The sequence below is a fragment of the Chiloscyllium plagiosum genome, unplaced genomic scaffold (genome assembly GCF_037043375.1).
Source record: "Chiloscyllium plagiosum isolate Xiang-an unplaced genomic scaffold, Cpla_swu_hap1 HiC_scaffold_19, whole genome shotgun sequence".
Lineage (NCBI taxonomy): Eukaryota > Metazoa > Chordata > Chondrichthyes > Orectolobiformes > Hemiscylliidae > Chiloscyllium > Chiloscyllium plagiosum.
The window spans coordinates 72,755,226-72,776,445 of NW_028270157.1; the positions used below are offsets into that span (position 1 = coordinate 72,755,226).

The 21,220-nt window shown below is 42.6% G+C and overlaps 1 protein-coding gene across 1 annotated transcript in view; it reads right to left on the reverse strand.

Moving 5' to 3' along the window:
• Window positions 1-21,220, reverse strand: part of kdm5a (lysine demethylase 5A) — a 209,557-nt gene that overhangs the window by 114,860 nt on the left and 73,477 nt on the right. Inside the window, exons 9-13 of the mRNA XM_043708905.2 lie at window positions 16,659-16,778; window positions 11,193-11,351; window positions 9,679-9,860; window positions 6,894-7,056; window positions 6,118-6,237 (exon numbers count right to left, since the gene is read on the reverse strand). Of these exons, the coding sequence (XP_043564840.1) occupies window positions 6,118-6,237; window positions 6,894-7,056; window positions 9,679-9,860; window positions 11,193-11,351; window positions 16,659-16,778 (744 nt within the window). The remainder of the gene's footprint in view (window positions 1-6,117; window positions 6,238-6,893; window positions 7,057-9,678; window positions 9,861-11,192; window positions 11,352-16,658; window positions 16,779-21,220) is intronic.

The window sequence follows — 21,220 nt, forward strand, 5'->3', positions numbered from 1 at the left end:
CCCAGAGATCTTCTCTGAAATGATCCACAAGTTGGCATCCTGCCTCCCCCATGTACAGGAGACCACGTCAGGTGCAACAGATACAGTAGATGACATTTGTAGAGGTACAGGTAAATTTCTGTTGGATGTGGAAGGATCCTTTGGAGCCTTGGATAGAGATGAGGGGGGTGGTGTGGGCACAGGTTTTGAATTTCCTGCAGTGGCAGGGGAAGGTGGCATTTCCTCGAAACCCCTATCAACGTTCAGGAGAGACCGTTCTCTCCAGGACACCCTTGTCACATCCATGCCCCCAAAAACCCTCACCCCACTCCTGGCAACTTTCCCTGGCCACCATAGGAAATGCAAAGCCTGCAGCCAAACTTCAACTCCCCCTCCCACTCCACCAAAGGACCTCGGCCTCCTCCATTACCAAACTCTAACCCTCTAATCTTCCGCCTTGGGACCCTGCAACCACACAGGATTAATGTGGATTTCACCAGTGTCCCCATTTCCCTCGCGTCACCTTATCCCAGTCCCAAGCCTCCAACTCTGCACTGCCCCCTTGACCTGTTCATTGTCTTTCCCATTTATCTGTTCCACCCTATCACCTTCTCCCCCACCTTCATTTACCTATTGTATTCTCAGCTACCTTGCCCCCAGCCCCAGCCCCACCCTCCCATTTACCTCTCAGCTCCCCAGCCCATGAGCCTCATTCCTGATGAAGGGTTCATGGCCAAAACGTCGATTCTCCTGCTCCTTGGATACTGGCTGACATATTGTGCTTTTCCAGCTCCACATGTTTGAACACTGACCATTATACTTGGCATTCAATATTGAGACAGGACATTGGGTCAAAAATAATGTGCGAGACACCACCAGGTCCGAAATAGCCTGAAACACTAACTAGATCCACAACATGTTGTTCTTAGAAACTGTACCGAATGCACTCCATGACTTCTTCCTCATGGTTTCCTCTGCCAACCTACCTCAATCCACAAGTTGAAAGTCACCGATGATTAATATGTTGCCTTTGTTAAAAGGCCCAATTGTCTTCTCTGTCCCACCATAAAGCACTGTTAGGGGCCCTATAGACTACTTCTACCAGTAACTTTGTGTTTCTTTCTCCCCTTCTATAGATTTTACATCTACCGATTCACAAACCAAGCTACATCTGCGCAGTTACAGCACTGGGACTGACAAAAAAAAAAGCAATTTTTTTTTTATCATGTCCTGCCCACAAAAAGTGGCAAACAAATTCAAAGCAACACAACTCATCCCATCAAGCTACTCTCAGAGTCATTAACACAGACACTCTTTGGCCCAACTCTTCCACACTGACCAGATATCCTAAATTAATCTAGTCCCATTTGCCTGCATTTGGCCCACATCCATTTAAACCCTTCCTGCTCATAGACCCAACCAGATGCCTTTTAATTGCTGTGACTGTACCAGCCTCTGCCAGTTCCTCTGACAGCTCATTCCATGCACACACCAGCTTCTGCATGAAAAAATTGCACACCAGGTCCCTTTTGAATCTTTTCCCTCTCACCTAAAACCTATGTCTTCTTGTTTTGGATTCTGGCTCTTCACCTTATCCATGCACTTCATAATATTACAAAACTCGATATGGTCACCCCTCAACCTCCAACACTCCAGAGATAAAAAGTTCCAGCATCTCCCTATAGCTCAAACCCTCCAACTCCAGTAACATCCATGTAATTTTTTTCTGCAATCTCTCAAGTTAAACAACATCCTTCCTATAGCAAGGAGATCAGAATTGTACACAGTATTCCAAAAGAGGCCTAACCAATGTGTTGTACAGCTGCAACATTATGTCCCAACTCCTATACTCAACGCTCTGACCAATGAAGGCAAGCGTGCCTTTCTTCACCACTCTGTCTACCTGAAACATCACTTTCAAGCCACTATGTACCTGCATCTGTAGGTTTCTTTGCTCAGCAACACTCCTCAGCAAAACAAAGTTCTATCAAGTGGCAGTTAACTTGGGAGCTGCCAGTTTGGATTCAACTGGGACCACTCAGCTCCTGACCTCATCACAGCAGGAGGTCAGACAAAGAAAAAGTGAATTGGAGAGGTGACAGTGACATTAAAGCAGCATTCAAAAAATGTTGGCATTAAGGAGTCAGAGTCAAACTCAAGTCAGCGAAACTCCTGAAAGGAGCTATCTGCTAAACATCAACTCTCCTGCTCCTCTGATGCTGCTTGACCTACTGTGCTCTTTCCAGCTCCACATTATATCAACTTTCCAGCATCTGCAGTCCTCACTATCTCAAAGTACTTGGAGTCATATCTAGCACAAAGGGATATGACTCTAGCAGCATCATCATCTCAGCCCCAGGGCATCAAAGCAAGAACTCCATAGGTACTGCCCTGGGCCAAACCATCTTTACTTGTTTTAATGACCATCGTAAGGTCAGAAGTGGAGACATTCTCTGGCGATTCCATAATATCAGTATCATTTTAACCCTCAGATAAAGAAAATCAGGCAATGACCACCTCCAAGAAGAGATTTCAATCATTTCTCCCAGACATGCAGTGGAGTTACCATCGCATGGTCAGAGTTAGAAATGACTTTACTGGACAACGAGAACAAGAGTGAAACTGGATCATAGTGAGAATTTGGTACTGATGAAAGGTTTACAGCAAGACAAAATCCCAAGAGCAAGGGGTAAGCATCAAATGTTCCCTCTAATTTTTTCTCCATTGCAGAACTAGAAGTCAGTATCAGTATACTGCTCTGCACGTGAGGACCCTCAGAACAGTACAGCAAATAAGGCATAGATTAAGAGGAGGACCGGCACCAGGACCAATACAAGTGATACAGGGAAAGCAGCTGATTAGGGAGGAGGTTTGGTCAATATTTCCAATCTTCAGTGAAGTTTAGGTACTTAGTTTAAGTATATATGGACTTTCCTCTTTTTCTGAGAAATAGCTAATTTGAAATCATGTACATACTGGGTTCCAGACAAACATCTGCAGGAGGTGCCCCTGGGTACACAAGCTGGAGTTTTGGAACTGGAACATGGCCGGAGACTCTGATGCATTGGTTGCGTAGAAGACTATGTGGACAGTATGTACAGGGAACTGGTCACACAACAGATCAGACGTGTACCAGTACAGAGGGAAATGGGTGACTACCAGGCAGTCTAAGGAAACCAGCTAGTTTAGTGAAAGAAATGCACAAGTCTTACAGGAGGCAGCCATTATGCCTGCATTCTCTTGCAATAAGTATCATTTCCTTGTGCCAATCTCCTGCTTTATCCCGATTCTTGCACACCATGATTATCCCAAATAACTACTAAATGCCCTTTTAAATGCCTTAATTAAACCTGCATCCACTATTTGCAGGTAGTGCATTCCATTGCTTAACTTGCTGAGTGAAATTTTTTTTTTCTCATATCAGCCCTGTGTCTTTCGCAAATCATCTTAAATCTATTTTTGAGCTTTTACAAATGGAAACAGTTTCTTCACGTGTTCCATCAAGCCTGCTCATGATTGTGAAAACCTCGATTAGATCTCCTCTTAGCCTTATCATCTCCAAGGAGAACAGCTCCAACTCATTCAGTCTATCCTCATGAATGAAGTTTCTCATTTCTGGAACCATTCTCCTAAATCACTTCTTGGCTCTCTCCAATGGGTTCACATCCTTTTTGTAATATAAAAGCCAAAACTATGCACAATACTCCAGGTGAGGTCTAACAGCATCTTATAGAAATTCAACATCACCTCCTTGCTCTACCTTCAATGATCTGTGTACTGTACTGTACTGTAATGATCAGAACTGTACTGCCCATTTCTATTTTGTCTTTTAATGTTCTTCTGACCAAACTGCATTACTTCATACACTGACTTAAATTCACCTGGACTATCTCAGACACCTCCTTCCCTTTCCTGGACATCTCTGTCTCCACCTTTGGCGACCGACTCAACACAGGTATCTACTTCAAACTCACTGACCCTCACCTGGACCACACCTCCTCCCACTCCCCCTCCTGTAAAAATGTTATCCCTTACTCCCACAATTCCTTAACCTCCACCATATCTGCTCCCAGGAGGAGCAATTCCACTCCAGGTCATCCCAGATGGCCTCCCATTTCAAGGACCACAAGTCCACCTCGCATGTGGTCAACAATGCCCTCCAGCACATCTCCTCCACTTCCTGCACCTCTGCCCTTGAACCCCACCCCTCCAATCGCAACAAGGATAGAACTTCCCCCAGTCCTCACCTTCCACCATATTAATCTCCAGATATAGCGCATTATCCACCGCATTTCCGCCACCTACAAATCAGACCCCACCACCAGAAATATATTTCCCTCCCTACCCCATCAGTATTCCGCAGACTATTCCCTCCATGACTCCCTCATTAGGTCCACACCCCCCACCAACCCACCCTCCACTCCCAACATTTTCCCTTGCATCACAAGAGGTGTAAAACCTGCACCCAAACTCCCCCACCCCCCTCACCTCCATATAAGACACCAAAGATCCTTCCACATCCAGCAGAGATTTTCCTGCGCATCCAAGTACCACATTTACTGTGTCCGTTGCTGTCGATGTGGTCTCCTCCACATTGGGGATACAAGGTGCCAATTTGTGAAACGTTTCAGGGAACAAGCCTGGGACACACGCACCAAACAACCCCATTGCCCTGTGGCCAACTATTTCAACTCCCCCTCCCACTCCAAGGACACACAAGTCCTGGGTCTCCTCCACTGCCAAACTCAAGCCACCCGATGCTTGGAGGAAGAACGCCTCATCTTTCACCTTTGGACCCTCTAACTACATGGCATCAACATTGATTTCACCAATTTCCTCATTTCCCCTCCCCCCAGCTCACCCCAGATCCAACCCTCCAACTCAGAACCAGCCTCTTAAACTGTTCATCTTCCTTCCCACCTAACCACTCCACCCTCCCCTCCTGTCATCATCAACCCCCAACTGCATCTACCTATCACCTTCCCAGCTACCTTCCCCCCACTCCTATTTCTCTCTCCATCCCTCCCCCCCAACACACCCCACATTCCTGATGAAGGGCTAATGCCCAAAATAACGATTCTCCTGTTCCTTGGATGCTGTCTGACCTGCTGTGCTTTTCCAGCGACATAAGTTTCCATTCTGCATCGCTTCATATAACCATGGAAATAACACTTTGCTTTTGTCTTACACACTGAAATGTATCACTTCACAATTCCAAAGGAGGGTCACTGGACCCAAAATGTTAATTTTTGTTCCTCTCCACAAACGCTGCATGATCTGCTGAGTTTGTTCAGCAACTTCTGATCTTGTTTCGGATTTCTAGCATCACCAATTCTTTGACTTTTTTTGGTTCTATTCATACTCCTGGCAAAGGAAGAATAAAGTTTTTCCATGGTATTTAAGGGATTAATTCTCAATGACTAAAAGATTGAACCCAGGTGGAGACAACCTGTGTCATCAGCAAAGAACTGAAGGAAGCTGGAAGGCAATGAATTGAAACCACTCTCAGAATCCTGTACTCCAGGTTAGCATTAATGCATTTGTGTGCACAAGAGAGCATGAGTCAGAAGAGTGGTGGGGGGCAAGTTATGAAGATTAAGTTAGTGTTTTAAGTTGGTAATTTATTACTCTGTTACCACTGGGTAAAGATATTAAATAGGTTTTCTTCTAACAAGTATACAAACCTGGTGGCATAAAGATTTTACCTGTGTTTGTCAGTTAGGTAAATTGAATAGATAAATGAAACCTTTTCACAGTTACACTGAATCCGGGAATCATGGTGCCAGACTTCCAGTGCACTACCACAATAAGTCATGACACTGAGAAAAAGCCTAACTTTGTCAAAGTTTTTCAATCAGTACAATTAAGGAAAAACAACTTGTATAGAGTAAAAGAGGAAAGTGCCGATTTCTCACACGCTGATCCTTTTATGCAGAGTAAACTTATTTTTCACATTCTTAAATTGTTGTGATGAATGCAGGACAAAAAAGTTTCAACATAAAAAATCCTCAGTGATACTCAAGTTCTGTTCTGCCAAATAACTATCTGTAATAAATACTGTCAATATTTCTGAAATACATTGGCATACAGCTGAAGTACTGACTTATTAAAACATCCTTTAGAAAGTGAGCAACTAACCCAGTCTGCAGTACAGAAGTTCACTGCTTCAGCAAAGTTGTAACCCTGGTTGAATCCACTATGATAGGCTCTTGGGAAAGTAACCACAAACTCACCAGCACACTGATTTGTTCGGAACACCTAAGAATGAAATATAAAGAATGAGGAGATAATCTCAGTAGAAAGGAGTAATTCCATTCTCCTTAACTACAGATAAAGCACAAAAGTAGGCACAAACAGACACCATCAGTTCTGCACTGATTCAGTTGGAAATTGTCTTCAATGAGCCACTAGGGTAACCTAAAAAGTTTCTCAAGTACAATCCAATGGGTCTTCCTGCAAAAATATACTTGTTCACATTTGGCAAGGTCAGAGAAAACTTGGATTAGATACTTGCTAATTTTCACTGTTCCATCACATAATGATCAAATTGTTAGAATGCCCAAGGGTTCTCTAAAACTTTGCAATGTGAAATTCTTTTTGAATGGACTGGATGAGTATAAGAGATGTTAAAAGAAACTGTTTCATTTGCAACATAATGAATTAACTATACTACTAGATAGGAAATATTTCGCTGTATTCATTCAGGTAATGCTTTGGAGATTTCATTGGCATGACTAGTAAGAATTTTAAAATAATATCAGGAATGCATAAATATCAGTTTATTTTGTTTTAAAACTACTACTGCAGCCTGTAAGCAAGTGACTCAGAATTAATTTCTTCCGGTGACAAACAGCTTCTCAACAAATCAGATGCAAGCTTGATAAACAAGAGCAGAAAGGTAAGAAGAAACATACCGGGACTCCATGTTCCATAAGAATATTGGGATTCATGATGGTCACCAACTGGTGCAGCAGATCTGGCTGAGAATGGAATAGTTCTGGAGCCAGCTTCCTCATTACCTGTTCAAGTTGTTCAGCAGCATAACCTGGCACCCCATACCATGTTTTTGGCTCCCCCCTGTCAAAAGGTAGTGAAGCAATACAAACTCACTGTTCATGTTTCACATCATGAAGAAACTTGAAAAGACAGCTGACAGTTCTGGCAGGGACAATGTCTCTACGAAAGAAAAATAGAGTACTGCACAGCATCTTATCTGGCAAGTAACTTTGTTTAATCAACTTGTTCAGTAAGAAAGCATGGTTACACTCAGCATTAGATCACAACACATTTCAGACTTGTCTAATAATCAGAATAAGTCCTTCTATCCTCCCAGCGCTGAAAGATAAAACCTAGCATACAATGAGAGTGCTAGGCCTTTTTCGTTGGAATCGCGAAGGATGAGGGGTGACTTGATAGAGGTTTATAAGATGATCAGAGGAATAGATAGAGTAGACAGCCAGAAACTTTTTGCCCGGGTGCAACAGAGTGTTACAAGGGGACATAAATTTAAGGTGAAGGGTGGAAGGTATAGGGGAGATGTCAGGGGTGGGTTCTTTACCCAGAGAGTGGTGGGGGTATGGAATGCGCTGCCTGTGGGAGTAGTAGAGTCAGAATCTTTGGTGATCTTTAAGCGGCAATTGGATAGGTACATGGATGGGTGCTTAAGCTAGGGCAAATGTTCGGCACAACATCGTGGGCCGAAGGGCCTGTTCTGTGCTGTATTGTTCTATGTTCTAATGTTTAATGGAGTGCAGAAAAGAGAGAGACCTGGGAAGAATATACACATCTTTTAAAGGGAGACAAATCATCAAGACTGCTAAAAACAGAGGCAAAAAAAAAAAAAGGTCCTTCGACAAAAACCTTGGACTGATTTCAGCAGCAGTCTGTGTCCAATTCCATGCATCACAATTTAGGAAAAAACCTTGGACTGATTTCAGCAGCAGTCTGTGTCCAATTCCATGCATCACAATTTAGGAAAAAACCTTGGACTGATTTCAGCAGCAGTCTGTGTCCAATTCCATGCATCACAATTTAGGAAAAAACCTTGGACTGATTTCAGCAGCAGTCTGTGTCCAATTCCATGCATCACAATTTAGGAAAGACAAAGTTCAGATAGTACACAGGAAATTTATCAGAATCATCCAGGGGATAAACAGCAGCATGATCAGACCAGAAACAGTTGGAAAGCAATTTAATGGATAAAGTTGAAATTTGAGAAGTTTGGATACATTTGCAAAAAATGCAAATTATTTTCGCTATAAAGAGACTTGGTTAACAGATTTCAGGCCAGGAGCAAAAGAAACAAAGGGGAGTTGAGGACCTAGAATCCAGTCTGAAAAGTAACTTCAAATAGGAAGCTAGCTAAATATTTGGAAAGAAAGAAAATCATGGTTACAGAAAAATAACAAGGTAGTGATCAAATTGATTGCTCTTTCAAGGAGCCAGCAAAGAGGACTCTTTTGGTACTGTACAATTCTACCACAGTCACACCTCTCTGTGCTGCAAATACACAGAAGCGGAAAACTTTTTCCCAGAGTCATAGAGTCTTACAGATGTACAGCACGGAAAGAGACCCCTCAGTCCAACTTGTCCATGTCGACCTGATATCCCAACCCAATCTAGTCCTACTTGCCAGCACTTGGCCCATATCCCTCCAAACACTTCCTATTCATATACCACCCATCCAGGTGCCTTCTAAATGTTGCAATCACACCACTTCCTCCGGCAGCTCATTCCACACACGTACCACCCTCTGAAAAAACTGCCCCTCCAGTCTCTTTTATATCTTTCCCCTCTTGCCTTAAGACTATGCCCTCTAGTCCTCTATGCCCCCACCCCAGGGAAGAGACTTTGTCTATTTATCCTATCCATGTCCCTCAAGATTTTATAAACCTCTATAAGGTCACTAAACAGATCTGCTGACTGTGTTGAATGAAAACCATTCACCTTGGGTGAAAACATATTAAGAGTATTTATTTTACATTCCCTTTAACCTACTGAAAATTTATTTTCTTGACTGCTTAGATGACAGCAGTGAAACTGTTCTATTTGCTTGGAAAACTTCGGCTGAGGAGTAACTGGCAAATTAGTAAACTCAAGGTTCCTCAAAGCTTTTTCACTACAATCAACATAACGGAACGCTGGATTGTGTTGGCACAATCATGCTCAGAAAGCCCAAATACCAGAAAGAGGGCAGTTTCCAGTATGAGCATCCTCCACTCAGTATCCACAAAGGTCCTGTGGGTGTAGTATGGTGGCTCACCAAGCTTCCTCCAAAACCAAACTTGATCTCAAACACAATTCTTCAATCATGCCATGGCCATTCCAAACAATATCAAACTGAGGAGCAAAACTAAAGATGCTACAGCAATTGAAATCGAAATTCACACTGAAATGTAGGGACTCCCTGCTTCAATGCCACCAAACTGACAAGGCAGTATTTCGCTCACTTGAAGCTAATTTGGATATCCTGATTAGTACTGCACAGTTCACTGAAGGGAAACAATCGCAAATGGAAAATAACTGGCCATGTTTGTATGTTAAGCTGTTTTTACTGTTAACGAATGTCTTTGCACTATTCCAAGAAACAACACGGTATTGTTCAAGGAATGTATTCAAATCTGATAATGCTGAGCTGTTCAATAAGTTGTCAGATTTATGCTCTGACTTAGACTAGAAAAGACCATTTCAATTACAAACCAGTGGAGGTAGTTGATGGAGTAGCTCCAGTGGTCTTCAATGTGCCAGCAAAAGGAAGAGAAGCACATCCCAACATAAAGCCAAGGAATTTTCATTCCAGAGATGTCTGCGTTGATATGAGTCAATACCGACTGCTCCAGAATTGGCATATTGTTCAGATTCCAACCAGAACTAGCATATTCCTGAGAAAAGATGCAGAAACCAGACAGTGAAATACAAGTAGAGAATAGCAAATTAGAAAATGAGTGCAAGAGGGGTAATGCAAAGGTGGGCGAGGCAGACAGAGAGGTGTCAAGGACAACAATTTTCATGCCAAGACAACTTTCACTGACTTCCATAAGCTTTCACAAGTTAAATTCCACTTTATCTCATTTGAGACGCACAGGGAGACAGGACTGACAGTGCTCAAGTAAAATGAGAAGAGTTCTTTGTTCCTCAAACCTGATGCAAACATACTTGAAGGTCTGCATGTTTCACCTGGCCCACACAGGGATTGCGTACCAAAGAAATCAGTCTACACAAACTAGAACAAAAAGGAATGCTGCTGTCATATGCAAGTTTTTAGGGGCTCATTTAATATTGCACCAGCTGCAATCAGAAACAGAAGGCTCAAATTTTCACTGCTGCTCATAAGCAGCTTTGGAGAGGCTGGGGGTGAGTGCATTGTTGGCTGGGTGATAATAGAATAATTGCAGAATACATCAGACCAGCTCCTCAATATGGTTCCTCCTATTTATGCTTTTTACACAATTAGTGCACAGTAGTGAGACAAATCTACCAGCAATGGCAGATAATTAAAAATGGTTTCTGCGAAGATCTGCACATTGGACTGTGGAGGAGGTGCTTAGCTCACCAAGCTGCTGGGTTATCATGCAAACGCTTCGTTACCATGTTGGGTAACATCATCAGCGCGATTTCCGTGAAGCGTTGTTGTTCTGTCCTTTTGGTTTTTTTTGCAGTCTGGTCTGTTGGGGGGTGGAGTGCCATTTCCAGGTCTTCTTTGCAGCAGTTTGTACACTGGGTCTACATATTTGTTGATGGCAGCTCGGCAAACTAACTAACTTAATTAAAAAGGGATTACTGTCGCAATGCAACTTTGCCAGAATCACAAAGACTGCTACTTTCTCGTGCTCCTTTGTGCAAATTCCCAGAGATAAACATTTCCGATCATCACGGGCCTAAGGAGCTCTCAGCTGATACTGTGGCTTCCCTGCTGCCTTAGCTGCACCTCCACTGGTCATGCAGCAATGGGTCACATGGCCTACAGCTCCAGCCTCTTGAGCTCACCCAGCAAATATCCAGTAGCTTGAACAACAAATAAATAGAGTTAATCCAACTGTGGCTGTCTTCTGCAAAATCCAGCTGTAAGGTATACTATCACATGAAAATAACTCATGACTCTGCTTTTAATAATCAGCAAAATTCAGCTCAACATGCCAGAGTGCCACAGTTTAAGTCTCAGTCAACACTTCTATGGGGTGAAGTGGATAAAAAACAAAACAATAAGCCCTTACCTCTTCTTCAGGCATGAGCCTTCTTTTGGTCTCTTTGACTGGGAATCCACTACCAAATTCCTTTGAGGTAATGTCAGCACCATACTCCACAATAACATCCTCCTCAATGCTGCTCACAAGTCGCCAGAACTCCTTCTCCACTAATTCTGTTGGGACCATCTGCCAGAGCAAGACAGACAACCAGTACTTAGTGTTGACCCAAAACTAATATAGGAGTGGAGGGGCAGAGGGGCAATTAGTGACCAAAGTAGTCTATATTAGGAAAGGAATTGAAAGGAGCAATGGTGCATAGATGCTGGTGTTGATAATGACAAGCATAGACAGTAATGTGATGGATCTGAACACGCTGGTATGATTATCTGTTTTTGGCTGTCCAAAAGGCATTTGAAACAAGGTGTCACATGTAAAGACACAAGATAAGAGCACACGGTACTGGGAGTGATAGAAGGTTGACCAATAGGACTGAGATAAGTTGATCATTCTCAGGTTATCAAACTGTACCTAGTAGACTGCCACAGGCAAATCTGTACTGGGGCAAGTCCCTGTACACAACTTGTGTGGATGAAATCTTGCACCTTGGACAATTAGAAGAGCTCAGGCTCCAACATTTTTGGATCACTAAATTTGCATCAATCACATTCATACTCGCCTGTCCTTGACCACAAGTCAAATAAGTATTACTTCTTGGGTGATATTCCCCCTCTGTGATTCATCTCAAGGGTCGGCACTCTGACTCCAGCTCAGCACTGAGCAGAGATGCTTTGAGCAGCAGACACTCCAGATGTGGTTTACTATGGACCGAACCAAATCTCTCAAAAATATACCAAGACGACAGCAGAGACTCTAACTACTACTTATTTTACATTTTTCTCAGTTAAGTGTAAGAAGTTGCATCCAGATGCAATTAGGTTAATCAAAGTAAATTGACTTTAAGCAAAACACAATTTTTACACTACAGTTAAAATACAGACAATATAAAAATAAAAGAATTGGCTTAACTATAACTCTGTCGAAATGCTAAACAAAATAATAAACTTATTAACTATTACAAATTAACTGCTCCAATTTTGCAACATCCCATTAAGACACCTGTGGTGAAGGCAAATTCAGCAAGATAGATTGTCTCACATGTAATGCTAGCAGTAGGAAGAAAATCCCAGATTTTAGCTGTAACAGACAGAAATAACAGTTTCCACATCTAGCTTCAAGACTTCAGCAACTGCAGAAAATTAAAACCAAAAATCCAGGTTGAGGCTCCACCCATGTAGATTGGTTCTATTGTTCCAACTTTTAAAAAAACCCATGTTGTTTACTTTATTGCCTTTGAGCAGTCCCCTCACTACCTCGGTTTCAACCTCTCCATAAAAAAAAAAACAAAATGCACGTCTAATAGCCATAGTAACATCACAAGTTGCTGTGCATCACACTACTACCCACGAACCCCCACACGCTACAGTTGCAACACATTGCCTGCCTGCCATCTTTATTAGTTTCTTTAGGGGCAGGGGACGCAAGGTAAGAGAGTTAGCTGGACAGTTTATCTGCAATACCAGCAGCCAAATCCGTAGAGCCTGAGGTTACCATGAAGGTCTTCTCAAGGCATGGTGAGCGTCAGACTAAACTCACCACTAGTCAGTTGACTTATATACTCATATGCAGCCAAACCTCTACAACGCCCTCTCAAATGCAGTCCTTATTTGATACAAGCTTACGCCTTTTTTGTTTAGAACCTCATTTATGGCCATTACTTTGTCAAGATTTGCTTGAATTACACATCAACCACAAAGCCAAACCTGTGCCATGTCAACCAGTGAATGAATTTTCTTTTTCAAGACATGAAAACACTACACATACCCCAGTAGCTCTCTCACTCATTACTCAAAGTCAAATTAATGGAATACTATCGGTTCTGCACTCTCAGAACATGTAACATACATCCCATGTTTTGTTATTTTCTGCATACATGCAGCCATAGGTCAGAGGGGCACATAATCAATTGTTCAATTTCAAACAAAACAGGAATTGCTGGAAAAGCTCAACAAGTCTGGCAGCACCTGTGGCAAGAAAGCAGAGTTAACATTTTGGTTGGTGACCTTTCTTCAGTACTGGACCAGAAACATAGACTCTGCTTCCTCACCACAGAAGCTGCCAGACTTGCTGAGTTTTTCCAGTAATTTACGTCTGATTTTCAGCATCTGCAGTCCTTTGGATTTATTGTTTGATTTGTTGTGTAATAATGCGTGGCAACAATAGCAATCTATCATACTAAATGTGAGCTCATGGCACCATGTTAATTACTCCACATGCTGGAGAAATTAAAAATACATTTTCAAAGTATACGAAACAGATGATAATTGTCAGCTATCATTGTCATCTTTCAATAACATCACACATAGCAGAGCAGGTTTACTGCAAGAAGTTGAATAAAGGCAATCCACACGATTAAATGCTTCAATCATGTTTTAAATATTTGTCTCCACGTGCAAAATGCTCAATCCCAGTTGGCAACTAAAAGTTTAAGTCTTCAAACTCCTCTTCAAAAGCGTCTGCAAATAGTCACAGCATCCTAGTTTAACTAAGCAATAAATATTGGTTCCTGGTCCTATTTCATTTATTATACAATTACAGCTTAAATTCACTATTTTCAATTCAGTTTAATTTTCGTGTTACCTCTCTTATGCCCAGGCCCACTGGCCTTACAAATTCCTCCTCACCACTATTAACTGCCCATCACTTCCTTACTGCCCTTACCCACCTTCCCATGCCCATATCACTGGCCCCCACCTTCCCAAATGGATCTTTAAACCCATCTGGTCTCACCGACACCCAAAGCACAACCAGCCTCTTCTTCACTAGCCTCCACCTAGTCCCTGACCCCAATCAGCATTCTCCCAACTGCAGCCTCTCCATTCCATTAGCTCCTACACTAATTCTTAGATAATTAAATAGGTTTTCTCATTAGTTTAACATCTTAATTTTTTTTTATTTTTCAACTGTGCAGGAGTCAAAAAATGCAGCATGTTTCATATCACTCATCAGGAGCATATGGATTCAGGGCTGTTCTGCTCCTGGAGAGAATTGTTATGAAGTTGAAGGCATGCACTGTACTTTTAAGAGAGAGCGAAAGTTGAAAAACTGGTACACACTTGTCATGTAACTGACTGCAGTGTCCCGGACAATTTGAAAATGTAACATTTGAGCTGAAACTACACTGGGTTGTTTTCACAACAATTCAAATTCAGTTAATCAATTTAAATTATGCCCCAAGATACTAACATCTAATCAAATTTGAATTTAACTGTTTTGACAACATTGAACCAAAAAGGCAATCCAATGTTTTGAGATATAAAAGCAGGCATTTTGGCACGTTAGCCAGAACAAGAGCACCTTCTGCCACTGAACAACTGCTATTTAAAACACACTCTCTAAAAGGTACCTTTTCTTTCAAATATAAAAAATCTGTGCAACAGAAGACTGAAGACGAGCCAGGGAGATCTACAGAGCAGGATCGACACAGCTCGCTGGTTTTAAAAATTGATCCGCTGTAAATTTAATGAGGGCTTTATTGGATCGTATATTGTCACAGAGCGAAAGGTAGTTTAAAAAAAAGTTAAGAGAAAGGAGGATTAGAGTTGTGGACAGTTGTTGTTTAATGTTCACTTCTGGAGTTAAAGAATTTTTTTTTCTTTAAATGGCGAAATTTGGGGTAGTTCTCTGTCACTCATACTTTAACAGATTACAAGGTAAGGTCAGCTTTGAGTGTTTGGTTTAATTAGCAGAAGGGTTCACCCTGTCTTGTAACAGAATCACAAATAACATTTGGTTGATGTCCAGAGTAAAACACTAGAAAGGAAAGGAAAGCAAGGGTAAAAATTTAAGTGACTAATTCAGGAGGCTATTTACCCCAGAATAACCTCAAATCTCAAGTGGTTAGGCCAGCACTTGTTGTCCATTCCCAACTGCCCTCAAAAAGACAAGAGAGGTAAGTCTAGAACTGCTAAAGTCATAGAGGTAAAAGGACATCCACAATGCTATTAGAAAGAAAGATCCTGACTCTGATAGCGAAGGAACTGTACACAAAGTTAAAAATCACAACACCAGGTTATAGTCCAAAAGGTTTAATTGGAAGCACACTAGCTTTTGGAGTGCCGCTCCTTCATCAAGTGGTTGTGGAGGACACAGTTGTAAGGCACAGAATTTATAGCAAACGTTTAGTGTGTTGTAACTGAAATTATACATTGAAAAATACCTCAATTGTTTGTTGAGTCTTTCATCTGTTCGAATACCATGACAAAACTTTTATGAAACTGTCATGGTATTCGAACAGATGAAAGACTCAACAAACAATTGAGGTATTTTTCAATGTATAATTTCAGTTACAACACACTGCAACCTTTTGCTATAAATTCTGTGCCGTACAACCGTGTCCTCCACAATCACCTGATGAAGGAGCGGCCACCCAAAAGCTAGTGTGCTTCCAATTAAACCTTTTGGACTATAACCTGGTGTTGTGTAATTTTTAACTTTGTTACACCCCAGCCCAACACCAGCATCTCCAAATCGGAACTGTACAGTTTGTAAAAATATAAGTAATAGTTCCAATTCAGGATGAGGAGTGACTTGGAGGGGAACATGCAGGAGTCGGGAGTTGCTACATGTCTGTTTTTCTATTCCTTCCAGCTGGTAAAGGTCATGAAATTGGATGACACAGTCCAAAAGCTTTGGTGAGTTGTCCCAGTGCCCTTGTAGACGTTACATCTATAGCCACTGTGTGTCAGCAGAAGACAGAGAAAGTGTTTGGGGTGATGGGTTGGATGCAAATCAAGTAAATCTGAACAATGTGAAGCTGTACAACTTCAGGCACGTGACTAGCGTCTAATAAATGGTGGCCAGACTTTGGGGAGGCAAGTTACTTGGCACAGAAACTCCTGCCTATGACATGCTCACATAGCCACAATATCTACATGGCTGGTTCAGTTAAGTGTCTGGCTGACATCATTGAATGATTTGGAACAATGGATAGATTCTCTTTGTTCATGGATATTGCCTGGCACGTGTGTAGCACAAATACTTGCTCTTTCTTAGCCCAAACCTGAACTTGTCCAGGTCTTACTGCATATGGACATTTGAAGAGTCATGAATGGTGTTAAACATTGTCTAAACATCAGCTAAAATTCCTGTCTGACATTATAATGGAGGAAAAGTAAATGTCGAGGCTGCTTCAAATAGCTGGGTGAAAGCACTACCTTGAGAAATGTCCGCAGTGATGTCCTGACACAGGTGATTGACCTCCAACAACCATCACCATCCTCTCTACTGGCTAGGTATGACTTCTAACAATTAAGAGATTCCCTCACCCTCAGATTCCTTCCCCTCCCCCACCACTGATTCTCACTTGCTTGGGGATCTTTGCTGCCACTGTCAGAATTATGCTAGAAGCATTGCAGTGACCCAAAAGATACTCACATGTACTGGCATGTTGAAGTAGTCAGACTTGAAATTATCTGCCATCTCACCAAAACTTTGGAGCGTGTACTCCCTGACTGCCTGCTCAAAGCCAAATGCCTCCGGAGGTTTACTGCATGCCTGTGTATATAGAGGACAGAGAGAAAAAGAAAGATTAAAGGTAAGGTTATAGGGAACTTCAAGCTCACTCCAGACATTATATATCTACTTCCATTTGTACAGGCAAGTAAACCAGAAACAAGTTTGGTAGTATGAAAGCTTTCAGCAATGATAATTTGGGACAAAATTAACAATCAATTAGACAAAAGACAGAATAATTAGGAAAGCAAATATGAATTTGTAAACAACAAATATCTGCTTGAATATCTGGATTGAGATTTTTACCAAGGAACAAACACTGGATTAAATGTGCTGCCTTCATCCAGAGTACATTAGCGAACCACATTGGAAAGTCAAAGTGCCATGTAAATCAGTTGGTCAACATAGCTGAAACTGATGAGAGGAAAAAAAATAGTAGTAGTTGTGAATGGCTGCTTGAAACTGAAGATAGGTACACATTGAGGGCTATCCATACTGCTATTAGGACAATGAAGGTAAAATGCAGATGCTGGAAATCTGAAACAAACAAACAATGTTGGAGAAACTCAGCAGTATCTGTGGATAGTAAAAAATAGCTTTGAGTTAGAGCCGTTGCTTGCTTTTGGTATGTTTTAGTTGGGTGTGGGGTTTCAATATTCACGTAGATGACACTAAGTTTACATAGTCATACAGATGCATAACCTTTGATCCAACTCATTCTATGCCAACCATATATCCTAAATTAATCTAGTCCCATTTGCCACCATTTGGCCCATATCCTCTAAACCTTTCCTATTCATATACCTATCCAGATGCCATTTAAATGTTCCAATTGTACGAGCCTCCACCACTTCCTCTGGCAGCTCATCCCATACATGCATCACCCTGAATGAAAAGGTTGCCCCTTTGGTCCCTTTTAAATCTTTCCCCTCTCACCTGAAACCAATTCCCTCTAGTTCTGGTCTCCCCCAACCCTGAAAAGAGACTGTCACTTTATCCTTTCCATGCCCCTCATGACCATCAGAAGACATGGAACAGGCCAGCAGTTGACATTTAATTTGTGCATTGATACATTTTAGTTAGAGAAATGAGGTGAGACAATTTACAAGGTAAAATTGAGTGCAGAAACAGGTATTCGTAACATCTCTTCTAAAATAATTCCTTTGCGTAAATGTAACAAGACGAAACTAGATTTTAGTAGTCAATGATGGAAAGTTTTAATAAGTGATTAACTTCAGAATCTATTTTATTCTAGACATGTAGTGAACGAGACTAATCATGAGTCCATTTACCTCTCTTCCTTGTTGAGATCAAGCCAAGAAATGAAACGTGTGTTTCTAATTTCCAAAAGACATCAAAAAATCCTTGATTTATTCCATGACAAAGTTTAATACATGCTTATGACATTGATAGAACAAAAAAAAGCTGCAACATATATGCAACAAGAATGTTTACTTGTCATGTACCCCTCTCATACACATTGTCTGCTTTTTAAAAAAATGTCAAGAAACAAAAAATACTAAAGATCACACATCGGTTTTGCCATTCAAAATGCTTGTGGCTGATCTTCAGCTTCCTTTCCCACCCACCCTCTACATCTTTCAGAGTTTCTGCAGCAGGGAACTCAGTTGAGGTGAAATATAGGAGATCATAAAGCATGCATTATGTACGGTGCATTGGCAAACATGTGGGACGGTCTTGCAGCATGGAGGATCATTCACAGAACCACTTAGCACCTCCTACAAAGTGATCCACGAATAGAAACGGAGGCATCCTATTTTTTAATGGAAAATATTAGTAAATGCGTTGAAGCCAATCCTTTGCCCTGGAAGTGCTCAGTACTGCTAGATCAACACAGCTGCTAACCAGCGGCTCAGCTTCCACTACAGGACAAGGGGCCTCTTAACATCACATTGCTCCAGCAGAAACACGAAGGTCCAAAAGAATCTGCAGTCTCACCCAGCCAATGAGAGCAACTCGCCAACAGGCACATTTCAGACACTGAAGGAGCACTTGGCAGGAAGAATGAGGCCAGCCAAGAGCATCCACATTGCATGAGATACAAGGTGGATATTTGGGATTAGTTGTGGGTTTCTCTCATTGTTTGCTGCAGGCCTTTCCTGATTGCTTGTGAATACAGATATCTGGTAGGGGAATAGGGTGCATTACTTGGAATAGGAAGTTCCTTGTAACTCTCAAACTCTTTTGCATGTGCCCAACTGGTGACTATTCATCTTTCTCCTCATCCTATGAAGTGGATGGCATCTGATCCATAGTGAATCTGACATCCTGGCAAATACAGGCACTTTGTTCTCCCAGAGGATGCAAAGCGAGATAAGAGAATAAGAGTTCCCACTACTTGCAAAGAATGCTCCTTCAAATGCTTGCGAACCGTAATATAGTAAAGATCCTTGTTGTAACGCGCGTTTCATCAACGCAAATTCACTGTAATGCGATTGATGAATTGGAGACACATTTCTACAGAACAAACTTTTAAAATGGTATTGACTGTAATGCAAATACAGCGCCAACTCTTCAAGCACTGTTTCTAAAGTGCAATTTTTCTATACTGCAGGATTGCACAAGAATGCAACCATTGCATTATGGAAAAATGGACTAAACCTACTCCTCCAGGAATGGCATAAATGATGATCACCAACACAATGACTGAGAATATCACACTCACCCCAATTTGAGGTTCCAGGTTGGTGCAAAGGGATAGTACAGCTCTAATGACCTGCCTCATGAAACACAGCATCCTTAAGCACTGCTACTGACTAAATGTGCTGTAGGAGTCATGCTCCCAAAACATTTTGTCGCTAGCATCTTCTCCCCTCTACCTACATGACTTTCCAGTTTGCTGCCTCCTCTCCATGTCCTGAGCAGGTTACATTTATAATAGCATTGAAAGGAGAATCGACGTTTCGGGCATGAGCCCTTCTTCAGGAATGAGGAAGGTGTGCCAAGCAGGCTAAGATAAAAGGTAGGGAGCAGGGACTTGGGGGAGAAGCGTTGGAAATGCGATAGGTGGAAGGAGATAAAGGTGAGGGTGATAGGCCGGAGTGGGGGTGGGGGCGGAGAGGTCAGGAAGAAGATTGCAGGTTAGGAAGGTGGTGCTGAGTTCGAGGGTTGGAATGAGACAAGGTGGGGGGAGGGGAAGTGAGGAAACTGGTGAAATCCGAGTTCATCCCTTGTGGTTGGAGGGTTCCTAGGCGGAAGATGAGGCACTCTTCCTCCAGGTGTCGTGTTGCTATGGTCTGGAGATGGAGGAGTCCAAGGACCTGCATGTCCTTGGTGGAGTGGGAGGGGGAGTTGAAATGTTGAGCCACGGGGTGGTTGGGTTGGTTGGTCTGGGTGTCCCAGAGGTGTTCTCTGAAACATTCCGCAAGTAGGCGGCCTGTCTCACCAATATAAAGGAGGCCACATCGGGTGCAGCGGATGCAGTAAATGATATGTGTGGAGGTGCAGGTGAATTTGTGGCGGATCCCTTGGGGCCTTGGAGGGAAGTAAGGGGGGAGGTGTGGGCGCAAGTTTTGCATTTCTTGCGGTTGTAGGGGAAGGTGCCGGATGTGGAGGTTGGGTTGGGTGGGGGTGTGGACCTGACGAGGGAGTCACGAAGGGAGTGGTCTTTTCGGAACGCTGATAGGGGAGGGGAGGGAAATATATCCTTGGTGGTGGGGTCCGTTTGGAGGTGGCGGAAATGGCGACGGATGATACGATGTATATGGAGGGTGGTAGGTGAGGACCAGTGGGGTTCTGTCCTGGTGGTGATTGGAGGGGCGGGGTTCAAGGGCGGAGGTACGGGAAGTGGAAGAGATGCGGTGGAGAGCATCGTCGATCACGTCTGGGGGAAATTGCGGTCTTTGAAGAAGGAGGCCATCTGGGTTGTTCGGTGTTGGAACTGGACCTCCTGGGAGCAAAGGAGGACCAGTTCCAACACCGAACAACCCAGATGGCCTCCTTCTTCAAAGACCGCAATTTCCCCCCAGATGTGATCGACGATGCTCTCCACCGCATCTCCTCCACTTCCCGCTTGGAATAGGAAGTTCCTTGTAACTCTCAAACTCCTTTGCATGTGCCCAACGTGGTCCTCCAGTCCTTTGGCATCTCCCCTGTTGCCAGAGACGATTTAGAAACTTGGATCAGAGACTGTAATTTCATCCTACATCTCCCACATAAGTCTGGGATGCAAATCACCCAGACCTGGATATCTGTCCACTTCAAGTCCACCAAAACTCCATTATTTCACACACTACATCAACTTGCTCAAGAACTCCAATTCCTCTCCCTGAATTCAGTTTTTGTATCCTCCTTCTCCAGAGTGAAGACAAGGAGAACATCAACTCGTTTAAAGTTGCTGTTCCCTTACTGTGTGGAACTCACATTAAATTAGATTAGATTAGATTAGATTACTTACAGTGTGGAAACAGGCCCTTCGGCCCAACAAGTCCACACCGACCCGCCGAAGCGCAACCCACCCATAC